At 49.8% G+C, this 17,308-nt stretch overlaps 1 protein-coding gene across 2 annotated transcripts in view; it reads left to right on the top strand.

The window, feature by feature from the left end:
• The window catches only part of LOC144724963 (phospholipase ABHD3-like), a 41,794-nt gene extending 26,069 nt beyond the window's left edge, over positions 1–15,725 (top strand). For both annotated transcript variants that reach the window (XM_078604319.1, XM_078604320.1), the window contains exons 3-10: positions 1,243–1,403; positions 3,159–3,383; positions 4,325–4,370; positions 6,676–6,788; positions 8,494–8,667; positions 9,285–9,333; positions 11,501–11,666; positions 15,401–15,725. In XM_078604319.1, coding sequence (XP_078460445.1) covers positions 1,243–1,403; positions 3,159–3,383; positions 4,325–4,370; positions 6,676–6,788; positions 8,494–8,667; positions 9,285–9,333; positions 11,501–11,666; positions 15,401–15,600 — 1,134 coding nt within the window. In that variant the 3' untranslated portion in view covers positions 15,601–15,725. The remainder of the gene's footprint in view (positions 1–1,242; positions 1,404–3,158; positions 3,384–4,324; positions 4,371–6,675; positions 6,789–8,493; positions 8,668–9,284; positions 9,334–11,500; positions 11,667–15,400) is intronic.
• The last annotated feature ends 1,583 nt before the right edge of the window (positions 15,726–17,308 follow it).

Below are 17,308 nucleotides of genomic sequence, written 5' to 3'. Positions count from 1 at the left end.
CAACGCGCCACACGGCATTCACTCGCTCTCGAAGAGAGAGAACGAGTCAGAGGCGCGAGGATGAACCACAGACGAGCAGAGAAGGCAGCCAAGCAGTGAGCCGTGGCCAAAACCACCACCCTCCCCTCCCCTCCCCGGAAAGCTCCGACGGTCTGTGGTTCCTCGTGACCGTGAGATGCAATTCGCATGAACGACGCCGTATAAAACTAAATATTATTGTTAGCGGTTACCCAGCCTGTAATCGGCCTGCTATTTAATGGTTATTGACCAATGGTGTATGTGTGTAATTATGGAACTCGTTATTGATGGTGTGCAAAGTTGCCTGTGTGGCTTAGGGGGGGCGGTGGTGGGGGTAATGGTGTGCCGCAGCACAACCCGAATAGGTCCAGAATGATGTTGGGCGGCGGTGATGATCATTCGTGCGGTGGTGAAGATGATGACTTGCATCCCACTGAGATTTGTGCACACAGCGTTGGTGTACGGTGATTTTTTTCTGCAATATTTTGCTGTCTTTTCTTGGATTTTCTGTTTGCACTTAGTCACATATTCACTTTAAGATGTTTTTTGTTCATGTTTTCGTTTTTTGTTTGTTGCGGTTGCACCCGATTCAAGAGCCGAATGGCTCACAGGGCTATACCTAATAAATGAACTTGAACTTGATGTGTGTACGTTGAACATTTTTCGCAGCTGACGCAGCCAACCGTGCTAATCGGAGGTGCGGTGGAAGGACAATAAACTATACACAAAAAGCAATTTTAAAGAAATGGGTTGATGTAATGATTGCTGCGGTGGTGTGTGTGTGTGGGGTGTGGGAGTGTCGCGGTTAGCGCGCTGCGCTACAAACCCGGTAACCCGAGTTCGATTACCGCTCACAGACACCACCAGTGAAATTAATGAAAGTAATAATAAAAATTACTTTTATTAATTTTATTTTTCACCTATGTGACTTTACCGAAAAAACCTAAGAGTATGAATCCTTGCAGTCACGAAAGCTTCAAATCTAGAACCACCAGTGAAGATTATCTGAACCGGTTCTGGGCCCCCCTTAGGTCGACTCAGCCTGAAATGAGTACCTGGTGCGGTGTGTAAACATCGCCACTGGGGAGACAAAGGCGGTCGGGCGTGGCGCTGGCCACCCACCCCCTCGTATACCCGTTCTCGCCTTCATAGGTGCTCGCTAGCAGCACTTGCCCCTACAGTCTGTTAAGGCTATACGGGGGACATTTATCTTTGTGTGTGCAGAAACCGGTGCTGGAGGCCTCCGTTGGTTTCCGTGCCTTCCTGGAGGCGCACTGCCCGGTTGTAAGCGAGCCCTTCCTGCCCACCGCGTGGTGCTGCAGCGGACGCATCCAGAGCGTGTTGCGCTTCCTGCTCAAGTCCCGTCCGCCCATCTGCTACCGCACGTACGTACGCGCACACGCACCCATGCATGCGGTACTCATTGACCGTTAGTATTGTTGTCATTAGCACTACTACTACTACTGATATACGCTTGTGACTGGTAGGAACCTCCTGGTTACACCAGCCCACACGGGGATTATTGTGTCCGTCCGTCGTGCAGCCAAAAATGGGAGGGGTGGGGTTGGGTGGAGAGGGGAGGGTGGGGAGGGGCTGGGTGGAGAGGGTGGGGAGGGGCTGGGTGGGGAGGGAAGGGGCTGGGTGGGGAGGGTGGGGGTGGGAGAGTTGGGGCTGGGTGGGGAGGGGCTGGTCACCCCGTGGTGCCCTTATAAAACTCAACGTTTAACCTACTCACGCCGGCTTGTGCCCGCCCTCACAGTCGGCCATATTTGCGGAATACACCACGCCGCCGTTGACCCTGGCCATTGACCGAGCAACCCAACGTTCCTACCAGCTCCCTCCGCAGGAATGTGTTTACCCGGGAGAGTCTGGAGGAAATGTGAAGACAGGCCACTGGCCGGCCGAAACGTCGCCAGTTTGTTTTTCTGTCAAAGGATCCTGACGATAATTGTTTTTTTACCCTTTCATCTGGCAAACAAAACTGACACCTTTTTTTTACAAGAAGTCATGTTTGCATAGACCACAATACCTGCAGTCATAATGCAAACAAAAAACACAACTCTGATAATGTATGCACTGTCCTTGAAATTGATTGGTCCACACCCGAGACAGCTTTCCTTAGAGCCTAGTCTTACATGGTGTTGGACCAGATGACGCCAAAAGGCGCACAACTGAAAGACAATGCACCATCAGAGTATGAGAGCTCTGGGTAAGCATTTACACCATTGGAAAAAAAGGTGTCAGTTTTGTTGCCAGATGAAAGGGTAAAAAAACAATTATCATATTTTTTACTGGCAAATGAGGTTCCAATGGTGTAAATGGATCCTGACGAGTTTTCATCGTAAGGCGGGGGGGGGGGAGGGACGGTGATGATATGATTGATAGGGAGGCGGTGTTTTATATGATTTGACAATTATTAACACCACTACCATAGCCACCAGCACCTCCATAAAAGCCTCTCAAAACCCTCTGTCAACCTCCGCTAATTGTGAGTTCGCTCGTCCTCTGCTGCTGCTGCCACCATATTTGAGATTCGCCTGCCATCAGTGCTACTGGGTCCCCTGCCTCTACTCAAACGTCGGCTCAACATTTGACACTTTCGGATCGATTAACGTGCAAGCCGAAGTGAGCACGGACCCGATTTAATACGCTGGTCATTCTCTCGGCTGCAGCCATCTCCTCCAACTGTTACTCACCAGTGACTCACGGCCTACCCGTACTCGTACTCGGCCGCACCAGGGTCGCAAACGGGTACCCGTACCCTTACGGGTCCCCCTTTGCGACCCTGGTGCGGCCGGGTACGGGTAGGCCGTGAGTCACTGGTGAGTCACCGTTTGTCACTCATTTCCCAACGTCTTGTCTCTTCTCACAATTCAAGTTCCTAGAATCAACCCACCCGCGCCTGCAACATGGCTTCATCCCAGAGGTCGCAATCGGGTACCCGATACCCGTACCCTACCCGATACCCGGCCGGGTACGGGTTGGGTACGGGTACCCGTTTGCAACCCTGGTGCGGCCGGGTACGGGTACGTGTTAAGAATCAAAACCCGTTTGCGATCTCTGGTGTGGGGGTGGGGGGGGGGGGTAGAGCTTGAGCGACGTGCTGGCTCCGTCAACGTGCGTCGGCGCTGTGCCCGCAGGGAGGTGCTGGCGACGCCCGACGGAGGGCAGCTCTCCCTCGAGTGGCTTGTCGACGAGGACGGTGACGGCGAAGGCGACGACGGCGGCGAGCGGCGGCAGCGGTGGCAGCCGGCGGGAGGCGAGCTGTCCCGGCCCACGGTGCTGCTGCTGCCGGGCCTGACCAGCAACAGCCGCGAGAACTACGTGCTGCATCTCGTGCAGCAGACCGCCGATCTGGGATACCGGTGAGAATAGGCCGGAGACTGCATGCTCGCGCTCTTCTGCCCCCGCTTGCGATCGCGATTATCGATTTCAATGGAAGTGTGGTTACAACCCCTGTTATCCACGGTCTCGAATTGAACCCAGGTCACGAGGTTCCCAGTGCAGTGCGTGCACAAACCACAACGCCATCCCAAAGACAAAGATCCCTGCGCGTAGCCTTAACAGACTGTTGGGGCGGGTGCTGTTAGCGAGCATCTATGAAGGCTCGCACGTCACGTGAAGGGGGAAAGGTGGCCAGCACCACGCCCGGCCCCCTTTGTCTCCCCAGTGGTGATGTTTACACACCGCACCAGGTGCTCAACGCCATCCCTCCTGCATACGTACAGACGTGCGCGCACACACACACACACAAAGACAAAGATAAAGATCCCCCGTATAGCCTTAACATACTGTAGGGGCAAGTGCTGTTAGCAAGCACCTATGAAGGCCGGAACGGTACACGAGGGGGTGGGTGGCCAGCACCACGCCCGACCGCCTTTGTCTCCCCAGTGGCGATGTTTACACACTGCACCAGGTACTCATTTCAGGCTGAGTCGACCTAGGGGAGGCCCAGGACCGGTTCAGATAATCGTCACTGGTGTTGGCCGTGAGCGGGAATCGAACCCGTGTCTCGGGGTTCATAGCGCAGCGCACTACCGCTCCCCATAACACACACACACACGCGCTCATCACTACGTGGCCTTGAATCAATTCCAACGCAATAATTTCCCTTCACGTGAATTATTCCCCTTTAGCCTTGGAAGTCAAGAGGCATGAATCGCAACCGGCTGTTTCTTTAACAACTCCGTTCCGAGCCGTGCCAACTGCTACGATCACCTCTCATTCCGCCAGCGGCGAACGCTTGTGCCCAAGTGCACAGTTGACCTTGCGTTGCCCCTTTCTCCCCCCCCACCACCGCGTGCAGGTGTGCGGTGTTCAACTACCGCGGCTGCGGTGAGGAGGAATTACTGGTGAGTGCCTGACATTACTGCCAGGTTCAGGAGGGGCTCCCGCTTATCGATGGGAATCGGAGCAGCCGACAGAAAAGCCACCACGCTTACGAGGGGGTGGCACTCAGCACTGCCATCTCCTGGCCGCCTCGCAGCACCACGACCCCTTACGAGCAGAGGTCGCAACCGGGTACCCGATACCCGTACCCTACCCGAAACCCGTACCCTACCTGATACCCGGCTACCCGTACCCGGCCGGGTACGGGTACCGGTACCCGTTTGCGAACCTGGTGCGGCCGGGTACGGGTACGGGTAGGCCGTGAGTCACTGGTGAGTTACCGTTTGTCACTCATTTCCCAACGTCTTGTCTCTCTCACAATTCAAGTTCCTAGAATCAACCCACCCGCGCCTGCAACATGGCTTCATCCCAGAGGTCGCAATTGGGTACTCATACCCGTACCCTACCCGATACCCGGCCGGGTACGGGTAGCCGGGTATCGGGTAGGGTACGGGTTTCGGGTACCCAGTTGCGACCCTGGTGCGGCCGGGTACGGGTAAGGAGATCAAAACCCGTTTGCGACCTCTGTTTACGAGTCCTGGTGGTCAACCATCCACGTTCTAACAGCTTAGCTTCTGAGGTCAGACGAAATTGGGGGTGGGGGGGGGCATGTTGGGTGACTTTGTCACTGTAAAACAACAAAAAATGGCTTTGGCATTTATAGGAAGATACTCTGCACCCCAAGACTGAAATATGTCTCAACAAAGGTTCAAAAGACACGATTAGCCTTTGAACATCGGTATACGCAGGCGACGTTAGGGACTGCATGACAAGATGGGGTAAGCAACCGGAAAGTTTAGAATGGCAATTAATGTTGTAGAGAAAGCTTAACGGAACAAGGAGGTCACGATGAGCGAGTCACCGCTTGAGCAGGTTGCACGGAGGGTAGGTTACCGAGGCGGCAATTTTTAATGGCGCTTCTAAGTCCTGCTTTGTTAGAACAAGTCAACGTTGTCTGCCCGATATTCCCGTGAAATTCCCAGCATCTTCCACATGCCACTCGCTACTGGAATTGGCCAATCAGTGTAGCGCAAGTCCTTCCTGAACAAGTACCTTGAGACTTTAGTGAAACTTTCGTGGAAATTTATAAAGGGCATTATTTATTGTGATTGCTGCACATCTACTGAAAGACCAAAAGCTTCTGGAAATTCAACAGCCAAGAAGAAGACTTTGAGCCAGATGGTGAATACTCCTAGGAGCAGACCTCGCAGATAATAGCCACATGCCAGGCACATATCAACCACCACCCGCTGAAGCTCTAAGCAGTTTGCGTGAAAGGTCCCATGTTCGTGTTTTAATTTAGTCGTGAAAAGTCTTAAGCCATTGAGGACGAGCTTTATCTGTCAGAATTATGTGATCAGTATGTTAGCCACGTATAAATAATCTCCGTATATATAAAAGTCAAAGTTGTGATTATGTGTGTCTGTTCAAAATGTTTGGCGTACTTCCAGAGATGCAACAAACTTGAAATTTGCCATGTGGGTACTTTCCAGACTGTACACCATGCAAACATTATAAAAGTACACCTTTTTGGGGGGGGGGGGAGCTCAATAATGCATATATTTTTTGCACGGCAAGTGAGCTGTGACGTCAAATCTGTCATGTGACCCGCGCATGTGGAAGCGTAACGCATTGTAGTGTAGCGGTTAGCGCCACGCCGCGCTACGAACCCGGCTACCCGAGTTCAATTCCCGCTCACGGCCACCACCGGTGACGATTATTTGAACCGGTCCTGGGCCTCCCCTAGGTCGACTCAGCCTCAAACGAGTAACTGGTGTGGTGTGTGAACATCGCCACTGGGGAGACAAAGGCGGCCGGGTGTGGTGAATCCAAGTCCCGGGCGAAGCCGGGTAGTACAGCTAGTATCTTTATAAACGTGACAGGTGCGTTTAGAGTATTTGGCTGCTATAAATTTCCACGCGATAAGCCACTTGGTTGCGCAATCATTTGTGGCCAGGTTGCTGCTGAAAAGGAGCTATGTAGCTCACGCTCAGTGGGCCTTACCTGGTAGAAATAAATAAAAAAATAAATTTAGGTGGTGGAGAGTTAATGACAAGGATTTTGTCATAAAAACCACCACGTGTCCTTACCCAACAACAACAGACGTGGATGATTGCATGGGCAACGAAAACCTCCGTTTGAAATCCACACACTGATCGCATGGAGGTGCCAACCACACGTACAAACAGCCGACGGGATCTGGCAGAAGGAAGGAAGCGACGGTATAACCTGGCATTAAACGCGTGGCTTCCGTGTGGCCTCCCGCAGACGCCGCGCATGTACAGCGCCGCCAACACCGAAGACCTGGAGCTGGTGGTGTTGCACATCCGCGCCCTGTACCCGGACAGCGCCCTGCTCGCCGTCGGCATGTCCATGGGAGGGTAGGGCTCGCCGCGACGCAGCGACGCACAGATTTGGAGATGAGGGCATCTGATAATTGTTTTTTTACCCTTCTATCTGGCAACAAAACTGACACCTTTTTTTTACAAGGAGTCATGTTTGCATAGACCACAATACCTGCAGCCATAATGCAAACAAAAAACATAACTCTGATAATATATGCACTGTCCTTGAAGTTGATTGATCCACACCCGAGACAGCTTTCCTTAGAGCCTAGTCTCACATGGTGTTGGACCAGATGACGCCAAAAGGCGCACAACTCAAAGACAATGTACCATCAGAGTATGAGAGCTCGGGGTAAGCATTTACACCATTGGATTCTCATTTGCCAGTAAAACATATGATAATTGTTTTTTTACCCTTCTATCTGGCAACAAAACTGACACCTTTTTTTTCTAGGCTCGAAGGAAAGCTGTCTCGGGTGTGGACCAATCAACTTCAAGGACAATGCATATATTATCAGAGTTATGTTTTTGGTTTGCATTATGGCTGCAGGTATTGTGGTCTATGCAAACATGACTCCTTGTAAAAAAAGGTGTCAGTTTTGTTGCCAGATAGAAGGGTAAAAAAACAATTATCATATGTTTTACTGGCAAATGAGGTTCCAATGGTGTAAATGAGAGCGTCTGTTTAGGCGGAGAGCCTAAACAGACCGTTGGGGCAAGTGCTGTGAGCGAGCACCTATGAAGGCCAGCATGGTACACGAGGGGGTGGATGGCCAGCACCACCCGTTTTTTCAGTGTTTTTCACCGTGAAGTTGTTTACGGTTTGTCCAGTTTTGTTTGCCCCAATTAGCCTAAATGTAACACCAGCGTATCGTTTGAACGTGATCATTACGCGCGGCCTGCAAGGAATCTATTGAAAGTGGAATGACGCACGAGGTAGCACCGTGTTATTGGCCTTCCCCAGTTATCGCCTTCCTATAAGGGCCATCGCAATATAATTTCAGACGCACACATTCGCAGGGGCAGTGTCCAAAACTCTGCACAGCAAACCAGGCAGTGGAGGTTACGCACGTGGCATGTAATCCAGCCCAGTGGACGCAGCGAGGGTGGGTGGGTCATTGCACAAATGCAGCGAATCTCTATTCCCATGGGCATTAAGGTGCCATACCCCTACTCGTCAGGAGAAGGCGGTATACAGCAAAGTGTGAAATAATATAATCTGTTCCAACTGTACGGGGATAGAGTGTTGCCCCCTCGCATGCGCGAGTTTTCTCCCGAGTGCTCCGGTTTCCTCCCACATGTATGAGCACTCATCAATTGGCTGAAGACATCTTAATATATAGAGGACTGCAAAACGTGGGCAATCGATGTTGTTGCCGGCACGCAGGTTGTCTGTGGTTCCTCAGCGATTGTATGATTCTAATTCCATGAGCGGCGATGCCATATAAAACTAAACATTATTATTACTCTGAAAGATTCGAGAATCCTTTGCAAGACTGCCACCATTGAGGCTTTGCACGACCAATATCCATAATGGAGGGTTTTTTTCTGGGTTAGATGTCGTAAATATTTAGATCGCTTACATTTTTATGCGATCTAACCCAAAGAAAACCTTTATTACAGACGCCACTATCTCCTGCCAATGAATTACATTTCTCTCCGATGTTTTTCTAAATTTTGACCGACCTCTTTCCTCCCTACCTTCGGACTCGCAACCGTGACCCCTGACCCCCGACCCCAGGATGATGCTGCTGAACTACCTGGCGGCGATGGGGCGGCGCGCGGGCGTGGAGGCGGCGCTCACCGTCTCCGTGCCGTGGGACGCCTTCACGTCGACCGCGTCGCTCGAGACGCCGCTCAACAGCGTGCTCTTCAACCGCGTGCTCACGCACCTGCTCACCGGCGCAGTGCACAGGTGCCCGCCCATCACACCACCAATCACCAACCACCAACCACTAACTAACACCACCACCGACCACCACCACCGACCACCCCCACCACCAACCATCCCCCACCAACCACCAACCACTACCACCACTACCACCAACTACCACCACCAACCACCAGCACCACCAACAACTACCACCACCACCGACCACCACCAACCACCAACCACCAACTACCACCACCACCAACCACCCCCGACCATGCCCAGCACCAACCACCACAACCAACCACCCCCACCACCAACCACCACCACCGGTTACCCCCCACACCAACCACCCCCCTACCAACCACCAACCACCCCCACCACTAGTGACCTGCTTACCTTTCCTATACTTTGCACTTTGTGTCGCTGTTTTTATTTGTTGTTGAAACTGACCATCCCACCTTACTGGACATCTGCGGAAAAGAGCTACGTAGCTCATCAGATTCCTCCAGTACTAAAAAAGATTCTGATTCTGACACGGCGCCCCATCGCTCCGCCAAGCATCGCCTCCTGCCGAAGCCCCCCCCTCTCCCGCCCCCCCGCCAGGTCTAACCCTCCGCTCGCCATCAACGTAACGCTGTCTTCCTCGCTGTTGCGCGCAGGCACCGTGAGGTCCTGAAGAAGAGGTACGACGTGGAGCACATCATGAAGGTGCGGACGTGCCGACTCTCGCTCGGGGTCCCGTCATCCACATCCCACCTCCCCCCGACCTCCCACAGCCGACCACTAACACGGCGGCGCTGCTTTCGCTATCCGTTCTCTCGCGCCTCCCGGTCCAGAGCGCATCGCTCTGCTGTTAAGCAGTGGCACCGTGCGATCGCCGTGCGCCGCGTTCCGTTGCGTCGCACGGAGCGTTGCAAACCCGCCGTGTTGTGCGGCGATGGGTTGCACCCATTCTTGGTGCAGGGAAATTGAGTAAAAGCTATTTTTAAATCCTTTATATTAAGTTCACTTGCTTGCTTGCTTGCGCGCTTACGACCGTGCAAATCTTTTGGTCGTTTTTTAACCCACTTCCCGTGATCCAATCGAGCTGACATTTTGCACACAGACTCGTTGTGCGTGACAATTCATTTTCGTGAAAAAAATTCCCAAATTTTCCACTGTTTAGGAAAATTTTTTTTTCATATTTAATTTAAAATACCAAATGTGATAAAAATGAAACTCTTACTCAAGAAAAACAGAAATGAATAATAAAATAAAACCGATGCCACGCATATAAAGGATTTATAGTGAAAAACTTTGTTTTTACGGGTTAATTTTTTGTTGTCAATTTGTTAGCGTTTATCCCTTGTGATGGGACTTCTCTGTAGGGTGAACATTGAAATTTATAATGGCACGGGGTGACCAATAAGATCTGACTTGGCCTTTAATAAGGTAGGGCACTGATAAGGGGTTGACATTGCGCAACACATTTGTGCAATGTGTTGCATAGCACCGCATTGGGCTACATTTGCACCTCGTTACACGGTGTGTTTGCACTTCATCGTATGATGATGCGTTGTCGTGTAATGGTGGGGGTTGCATTGCGTAATGTTGGGTGACGTGTTGTTTGGTACTGTGTCGGGGTTGTGTCAATGTCAAGAAAACCCGACCGTTAACAGAAAAATTAGCGAGCAAATAGATTCACCAACACACGCAGGTTTGCAGCATTGCCTGTTCGGAAGCTTGCAGCCTTACCGAGACCTGAATGCGTGGCCATTTGGTCGGTTAGAACCAGCGACTGAAAGAGCTGAGATAACGCGGCTATCCCAACGGGCAGCGGCGAAACAAAGACGCAACTGTAGACGGGTTTCGTCCTCACTAGGACTCATCAGTTACAGTACAGTCATCAACGTTTGCTGCCACCACATGCCTCTGGGAGCCCATACATGGAAAAGGACTTTAGCTTTTATAGATTATGGAAACCACATTAACACTTTCCTAGGGCAACGATAATTATTCTGGATAATTGGTCTGGATAATTGGTCTGGATAATTGGTCTGGATAATTGGTCTGGATAATTAGTCTGGTGGTCTGAAGCTGTTGTGTCTACAATGAGCACCTGTGTGTGTGCCTGTGTGTGCTGTTAAATTTATTTGTTTTTCCAGCCGGCATCAATGTTTCTGTTGTGATTGGCCATCGTTTACAGGTTTGAGATTTTGTGCGGTGGCGAGATGTTAACTACCTCGCCTGGTATACAGGACATCGTGGGTTCGATCTCGACCCTGACGCCTGCACATTTGGAGTTTGCATGTTCTCCCCATGGTCGCGTGGATTTTTCATCGGGTCCTTAGTTTTTTCCCTCCACGTTTAGAAACATGCATTTAGAGTATTTGGCTGCTATTAAGCTCCACCCCACACCCTCTCGCCCGATGCGGCAACCTCCCCCCCTCTCGGCTCTATATATAAGGACTTGTTTCAGGAGCCTGTTTATAACTCCCACCTGAAGACGGCTGCTTGTGTGGCGATCGAAACGTTGTGATCTATTATGATTTTCCTACCTACGTGACTTTACCGAAAGAACCAAAGAGTATGGATTCCTGCAGTCACGAAAGCTTCAAATCAAGAATGATAAGCCACTTCGTTAAGCTATCTGAAAAAATATCTATATGGCTTTTTGGGCCTTACCTGGTGAAATAAAAAAAAATTTAGTTCAATAGTTTTATATCTTCTTGGTTCGTTCGGTAAAGTCACGTAGAAGGGAAGTAATAAAATAATAAAAATAAAACATAATAATTAAATGAAATGGGTCTTGTTCTTGTGTTGAAATGTACGCCGTAGTGATTATATTGCACAACCCCTGCCGTCTCACGGTGCCGCGTGTCCTTCTCGCGTGCAGTCTCGCTCGCTGTGGGAGTACGACGAGCGGCTCATCTCCATCATGTTCGGCTACAGCTCGGTGCGCAGCTACTACCACGACGCGAGCCCCTGCCACAAGCTGCCCGCCGTGCGCGTGCCCGTGCTGTGCCTCAACGCCGCCGACGACCCCCTGTCTCCGGCCAGCGGTAATGTTCACAGCGGTGTTCGCGCCGTCAACTTCGTTGCACCGCCGCCGTCGTCACCGTCATGATCAACCGGTGACGGTGGTGGCACACACCTGTAGTGGTAGTAATGATAATCGACAGACCTGTTCTTCACCTGATGGACGGCTGCTTGCGTTGTGGCCAAAACGTCGTGAGAATTATTTTATTATGTTTTATTTTTATTATTTTATTACTTCCCTTCTACGTGACTTTACCGAAAGAACCATGAAAATTGTCGCAACTTCTTGGTTCTTTCGGTAAAGTCACGTAGAAGGGAAATAATAAAATAATATTTTTATTATTTTATTCACGTAGAAGGGAAATAATAAACTAATATTTCCATTATTTTATTATTTCCCTTATACGTGACTTTACCGAAAGAACCAAGAAGATGAATCCCTGCAGTCACGAAAGCTTTAAATCAAAATTGTGTAGAGTAAAATGGGGACGTGACGTCAGGTGTGCCGTTCAGTGCGATGACGTCACGTCTCCTAGGGTACTTAAGGGAGACCCCGTGACGAAAGCGGGGTCACTGTGGGAACGGGTAGAGTAAGCAGGGTGAAGAGGGAACCAGGGGTAGAGAGAGGGATCGAGTGGTGAGTCTGGGGAGAAGCCGGTGGTAGCCGTAGAGGTGCTTCTCTCTCCGCTCGGTGGAGTCGGCAGAGTCCACGATCCGACACGAGAGAGAGAGAGACCGGAGCTAGCCGGCAGGGACCCGGACTCAGAGTAGGACCCCTAGCCCCTGGGAGTTGCGTACCCTGTGTAGTATTATTGTAACAGCTTGTAGTGAAGCGCCGTCGCACGGCATTCGCTCGCTGTCGTGGAGAGGGAACGACTCAAGAGGTGCGAGGGACCGCAGGCAGATGGGAAGGCAGTCGCCACGCGGTGAGCTGGCACCCCAAGCTCTGTGGTCCTTTATATATCAATGTGTTTTTGGCCCATTAATCATTTTAACACATCGGGTGATGGCGGGTTTAACGACGCATTTATATATTTACGCGATCTAACCCCAAAAAAAAAAACCTGTGTTATGGATGAAAGCCTACGACGTGTTAAACTAACCAGTTCTTAATTGCAACTGAAAAGAAATATATAAAAAGCAAACAGTTCCGTTTAATGCCTCTACGATAAAGGCTTCTCTGGCATTGCGTAAGTTATCATGGGTATGTGGACAGGCGATAAATCACGGGGCTCTGGAATGAACCTTGAGGATGCGGCTCGTTCGTTGTACATCGTTGTGTTCAATCAATCATTCTTTATTTTACGTGCCAATATCGCTCTCAATAATGTAGCCATCAGAGCACTTTACGACCGAGCAAAGTAAATTGCAACCGGGACGCGAAGTAAAGTGCAACCGGGACGCAACGAGCAGCATGAGAAAGTTAAGTAGTAAATAAAATAACCAAGTAATCAACATTTTTAAATCCTTTATATTAAGTTCGCTTGCTTGCTTGCTTGCATGCTTGCATGCTTGCTTGCGCGCTTACGACCGTGCAAATCTTTCGGTCGTTTTTTAACCCACTTCCCGTGATCAAATCGAGCTGACATTTTGCACACAGACTCGTTGTGCGTGACAATTTATTTTCGTGGAAAAAAATTCCTAAATTTTACACTGTTTATGGAATTTTTTTTTAATATTTAATTACCAATTGCTTAATGCTGGCAGACAATCATCTGACCCATAGGTGGCAGCCATCTCAAGCCAGAGGACGAGAGGACTCTAGCCGCCACGTATATAAAGGATTTATAGTGAAAAACTTTGTTTTTACGGGTTAATTTTTTTAAATTTTATTTGAGATTTTATGGGCAGGTGAGTCTGAATAGACCACGGAATTGGGAGGCACTCGGCGCGTTTATGACATCTTGCGGTTGATGCGGGTTTATAAAAGATATATTCACACCATTGTTAAATATCACCCAAAATAAAACGTCTTTGTTCTGCATCTCTTTCTGAAAACATCTCCCCCCCCCCTCCACTCTTCCTCCCCACACCCCCCTCCATATAAATTCTCAGTACTTCATCCCTTCAAACGCAGAATGAACGATCACAAAAACCAACATTGCCCCTTGCCAACAATCAGCAAAAAAAAAACCTGCTGAAAGAATGCCAACCCGAGGGCTATTTTAGTTCTTTTTTTTTACAATCCCAACACACACAGAGTGCAGCCATTGCAGTTAATTGAATTATTTATGCTCTTCGCATCAATTCACTTTAAATCATTTGACCGCAGCTAAAAGGGGCTCCCGTGGGACCTGCCGCTGCTGGCTTTGCGACGGGGTTTGTTGCGTTTTACGGATTTTTCACGCATCCGCCCCCTCCACTTGCCACAAATTGCCTTATGGGTACCGCCAAGGGTCGAATTTTATTCGTCGATCACAAAAATACATGGCAGCAAGTTATCCGTGGCAGCTTAAAGGGTACCGTTGTATCCCGGTAGACTTGCAACGTTGGGGTATTGTTGGTTGACGTTGCCCCAATGTTGATTCCGGTGTTGGTTCATGGGCTGTCTGTCTGCCCGGTGTGAGATCTGGAATCGTGGGGGGCATGGTGCAGCCAGCACGCTGCACACCGAGTCCGGCGCCAGATGGCGTCCTCACTCCGGTCGTGAACAGCAAACGTACACAGACAACCCTAGGCAAGGGTGAAAACGGCTCAGGATAAAAAAGACAAAAGGATCCCCCGTGTAGCCTACACACGTTCATTGGAGCAAGTTCTGTAAGCGAGGGGGTCAGTGGGGGGAGGAATCGGAGGGAGGGCTTTAGCGAAAACCACTCCCCACCCTCTCTTCTACTCCAAAAACTAGCATTTAATTGATATGTACGAGAGAATATACATTGACTGTTACTTTGTAATTCATCTCGGGCCCTATTTTAAGAAGTTAGACATTTCAGGACTTGCCCATGCTGCCGCTTGGGAAGATTGGGTGCCACGGTGGCGAGATGTGAACTACCTCGCCTGGTATGCAGGCGGTCGTGGGTTCCTTACTGACACCGACGCCTCGATATTTGAAGTTTGCGTGCTCTCCCCGTGGTTGTGTGGATTTTTCATCGGGTCCTTCGGTTTTTCCCTCCACGTTCAGAAACACGGGACGGTGTTAAATTTGACTCGGAGGCAAGCGGCACAACCACTAAGCCACCCAGCCAACAATAATTTAATTTTAAAACGTACGATTTAAAGCTTTCGTGACTGCAGGGATTCATCTTCTTGGTTCTTTCGGTAAAGTCACGTAGAAGGGAAATAATAAAATAATGATACAACATAATCAAATAATTCTCACGACGTTTCGGCCACAACGCAAGCAGCCGTCCTCAGGTGAAGAACAGGTCTGTCGGAAAGACAGCGTCTGAATTATTTCCCTTCTACGTGACTTTACCGAAAGAACCAAGAAGATTTAAAACATACGTTTATACTATTTGGCTGCTATAAATTTCCACGCGATGAGCCACTTCGTTGAGTTATCATTCGTGGCCAGGTTACTTCTGAAAAAGAGCTATACAGTAAAAAAAATAAAAAGAGTTTATAGTTTAGTTTGAGTTCTCTGCACGCTTGGCAGGGGAAACTCTCCCCCCCTCCCCTCCCCCATCCGTTGAACGTGCCAATCGTACCAACGCGAACACCGTCGTGTGTCCGTCGTGTGTCCGTCGTGTGTCCGTCGTGTGTCCGTCGTGTGTCCGTCATGTGTCCGTCGTGTGTCCGTCGTGTGTCCGGCACGCAGCGTTCCCGCTGGAGAGCGTGCGCGCCAACCCGTACGTGGCCCTGCTGGTGACGGCGAGGGGCGGCCACCTGGCGTTCCTCGAGGGGCTGGTGCCGCGCGCCACCAGCTACATGGACCGGCTGTACCAGCAGTTCGCGCGCGCCGTGCTCGGTGTGGCGCGCGGCTCCCTGGAGAAGCAGCTGCACCTGCCGCTGCTGTAGCGGCGGAAGGTGCGGGCGGCGGCGACGGCGGCGGCGGTAGTCGCGTCATCGAGCCTAGCATCGACGCAACGGTATAATCGGCATAGCTATGCACGTCGGCAACAAAATACAATCAACGCGGCGCGTGGGGGGGCGTGGCGGTAACGCTCGTGCCGTCGCGGCGAGGCGGGCACCGGGTTCGATTTTCGACTCGGTCGCCTTTCCGTGTGGAGTGTCTACGTACTAGGAGTTTCTACATATGTGGAGTTTCTACGTATGTGGAGTTTCTATGTATGTGGAGTTTCTACGTATGTGGAGTTTCTACGTATGTGGAGTTTCTACGTATGTGGAGTTTCTACATATGTGGAGTTTCTACGTATGTGGAGTTTCTACATATGTGGAGTTTCTACATATGTGGAGTTTCTACATATGAGGAGTTTCTACGTATGTGGAGTTTCTACGTATGTGGAGTTTCTACGTATGTGGAGTTTCTACGTATGTGGAGTTTCTACATATGTGGAGTTTCTACATATGAGGAGTTTCTACGTATGTGGAGTTTCTACGTATGTGGAGTTTCTACGTATGTGGAGTTTCTACGTATGTGGAGTTTCTACGTATGTGGAGTTTCTACGTATGTTCTCCCCCCTGTTCTGCATGGGTTTTCCTTCGGGTTTTCCGGTTTCCTCCTCCCTTAGCTCAACACACACACACACAGAACGTAACTGGTACTGGTTAAACATTCCCCAATGCTGAAATCGTTAAGCGCAAACTACTTCATTGGGATTACACGTGGCAACATTGCCCCGTGCTGCGGAAAACTTGGCAGGACCCTCCTACAAAAGGGTCTTGAGACTCGGTAATAACAATAACATGGTGAATCGACACAATATCGCCAACGTAGCCATGCCTGCCACTGACACAATGCTAGCAACATAACACAACGATGTCTATCGTTGACACAAGGCTGTCACGCTAGCCACGCTTGTCACCGACACTAAGCTTTCAACTTAACTGAGTTATACGCTTAGGTTTTTCGGTAAAGTCACGTAGGTCAAAAATTTATAATAAACAATATAATTGAAAAAATAATAGAAATAAAATAATAAATCACGACGTTTCGGAGGCAACACAAGTCTCCGTCATCAGGTGGGACTGTCACAGCTAAATTTACTGTCTCAAGTCATTATTTATTTTTTACCTACGTGACTTTACCGAAAGACCTAAGAGTATGAATCCTTGCAGTCACGAAAGCTTCAAATCTAGAATTAACTGAGTTAATCACCGACGCCGAGCTATCGGTTAGAGGTGTAACCAACAACCTATCCCCCCCCCCACACCGGGCGATTAAGGGCTGCAATAAACAAAACAAAAAATCACATTAATAAACAAATTGTACTTTAACATTGCAGTGAATGTAGCAGCCGCTTGTGGCTGCAGGGTTCCATGAACCCATTACATAAGACGTATGAATATATAAGCACTGATACTTAAGCGCGCCATTTGCATGTGTCGTCAGCTTAGGAATCGATATGAATCGATGCACCGTTACACATATCAAATCTACTTATCCTATCGTCAACCGCACGCTCTCAACAGAACCATTCCGAAACCGTCATCTTGGTTGTACCAATGTAATGTTTACAATCATCATCATCATAATATACTACGTGAAAGTTCCCATGGACGTAATTCCATCATGCCACCCGTTGCTATTAACTTTATAATCATC

Source organism: Lampetra planeri, chromosome 22 (assembly GCF_965212315.1).
Source record: "Lampetra planeri chromosome 22, kcLamPlan1.2.h2, whole genome shotgun sequence".
Taxonomy (NCBI): Eukaryota; Metazoa; Chordata; class Hyperoartia; order Petromyzontiformes; family Petromyzontidae; genus Lampetra; species Lampetra planeri.
Note: the sequence above shows the minus strand (reverse complement) of the source record. Positions and strands in the feature narration are given on the sequence as shown.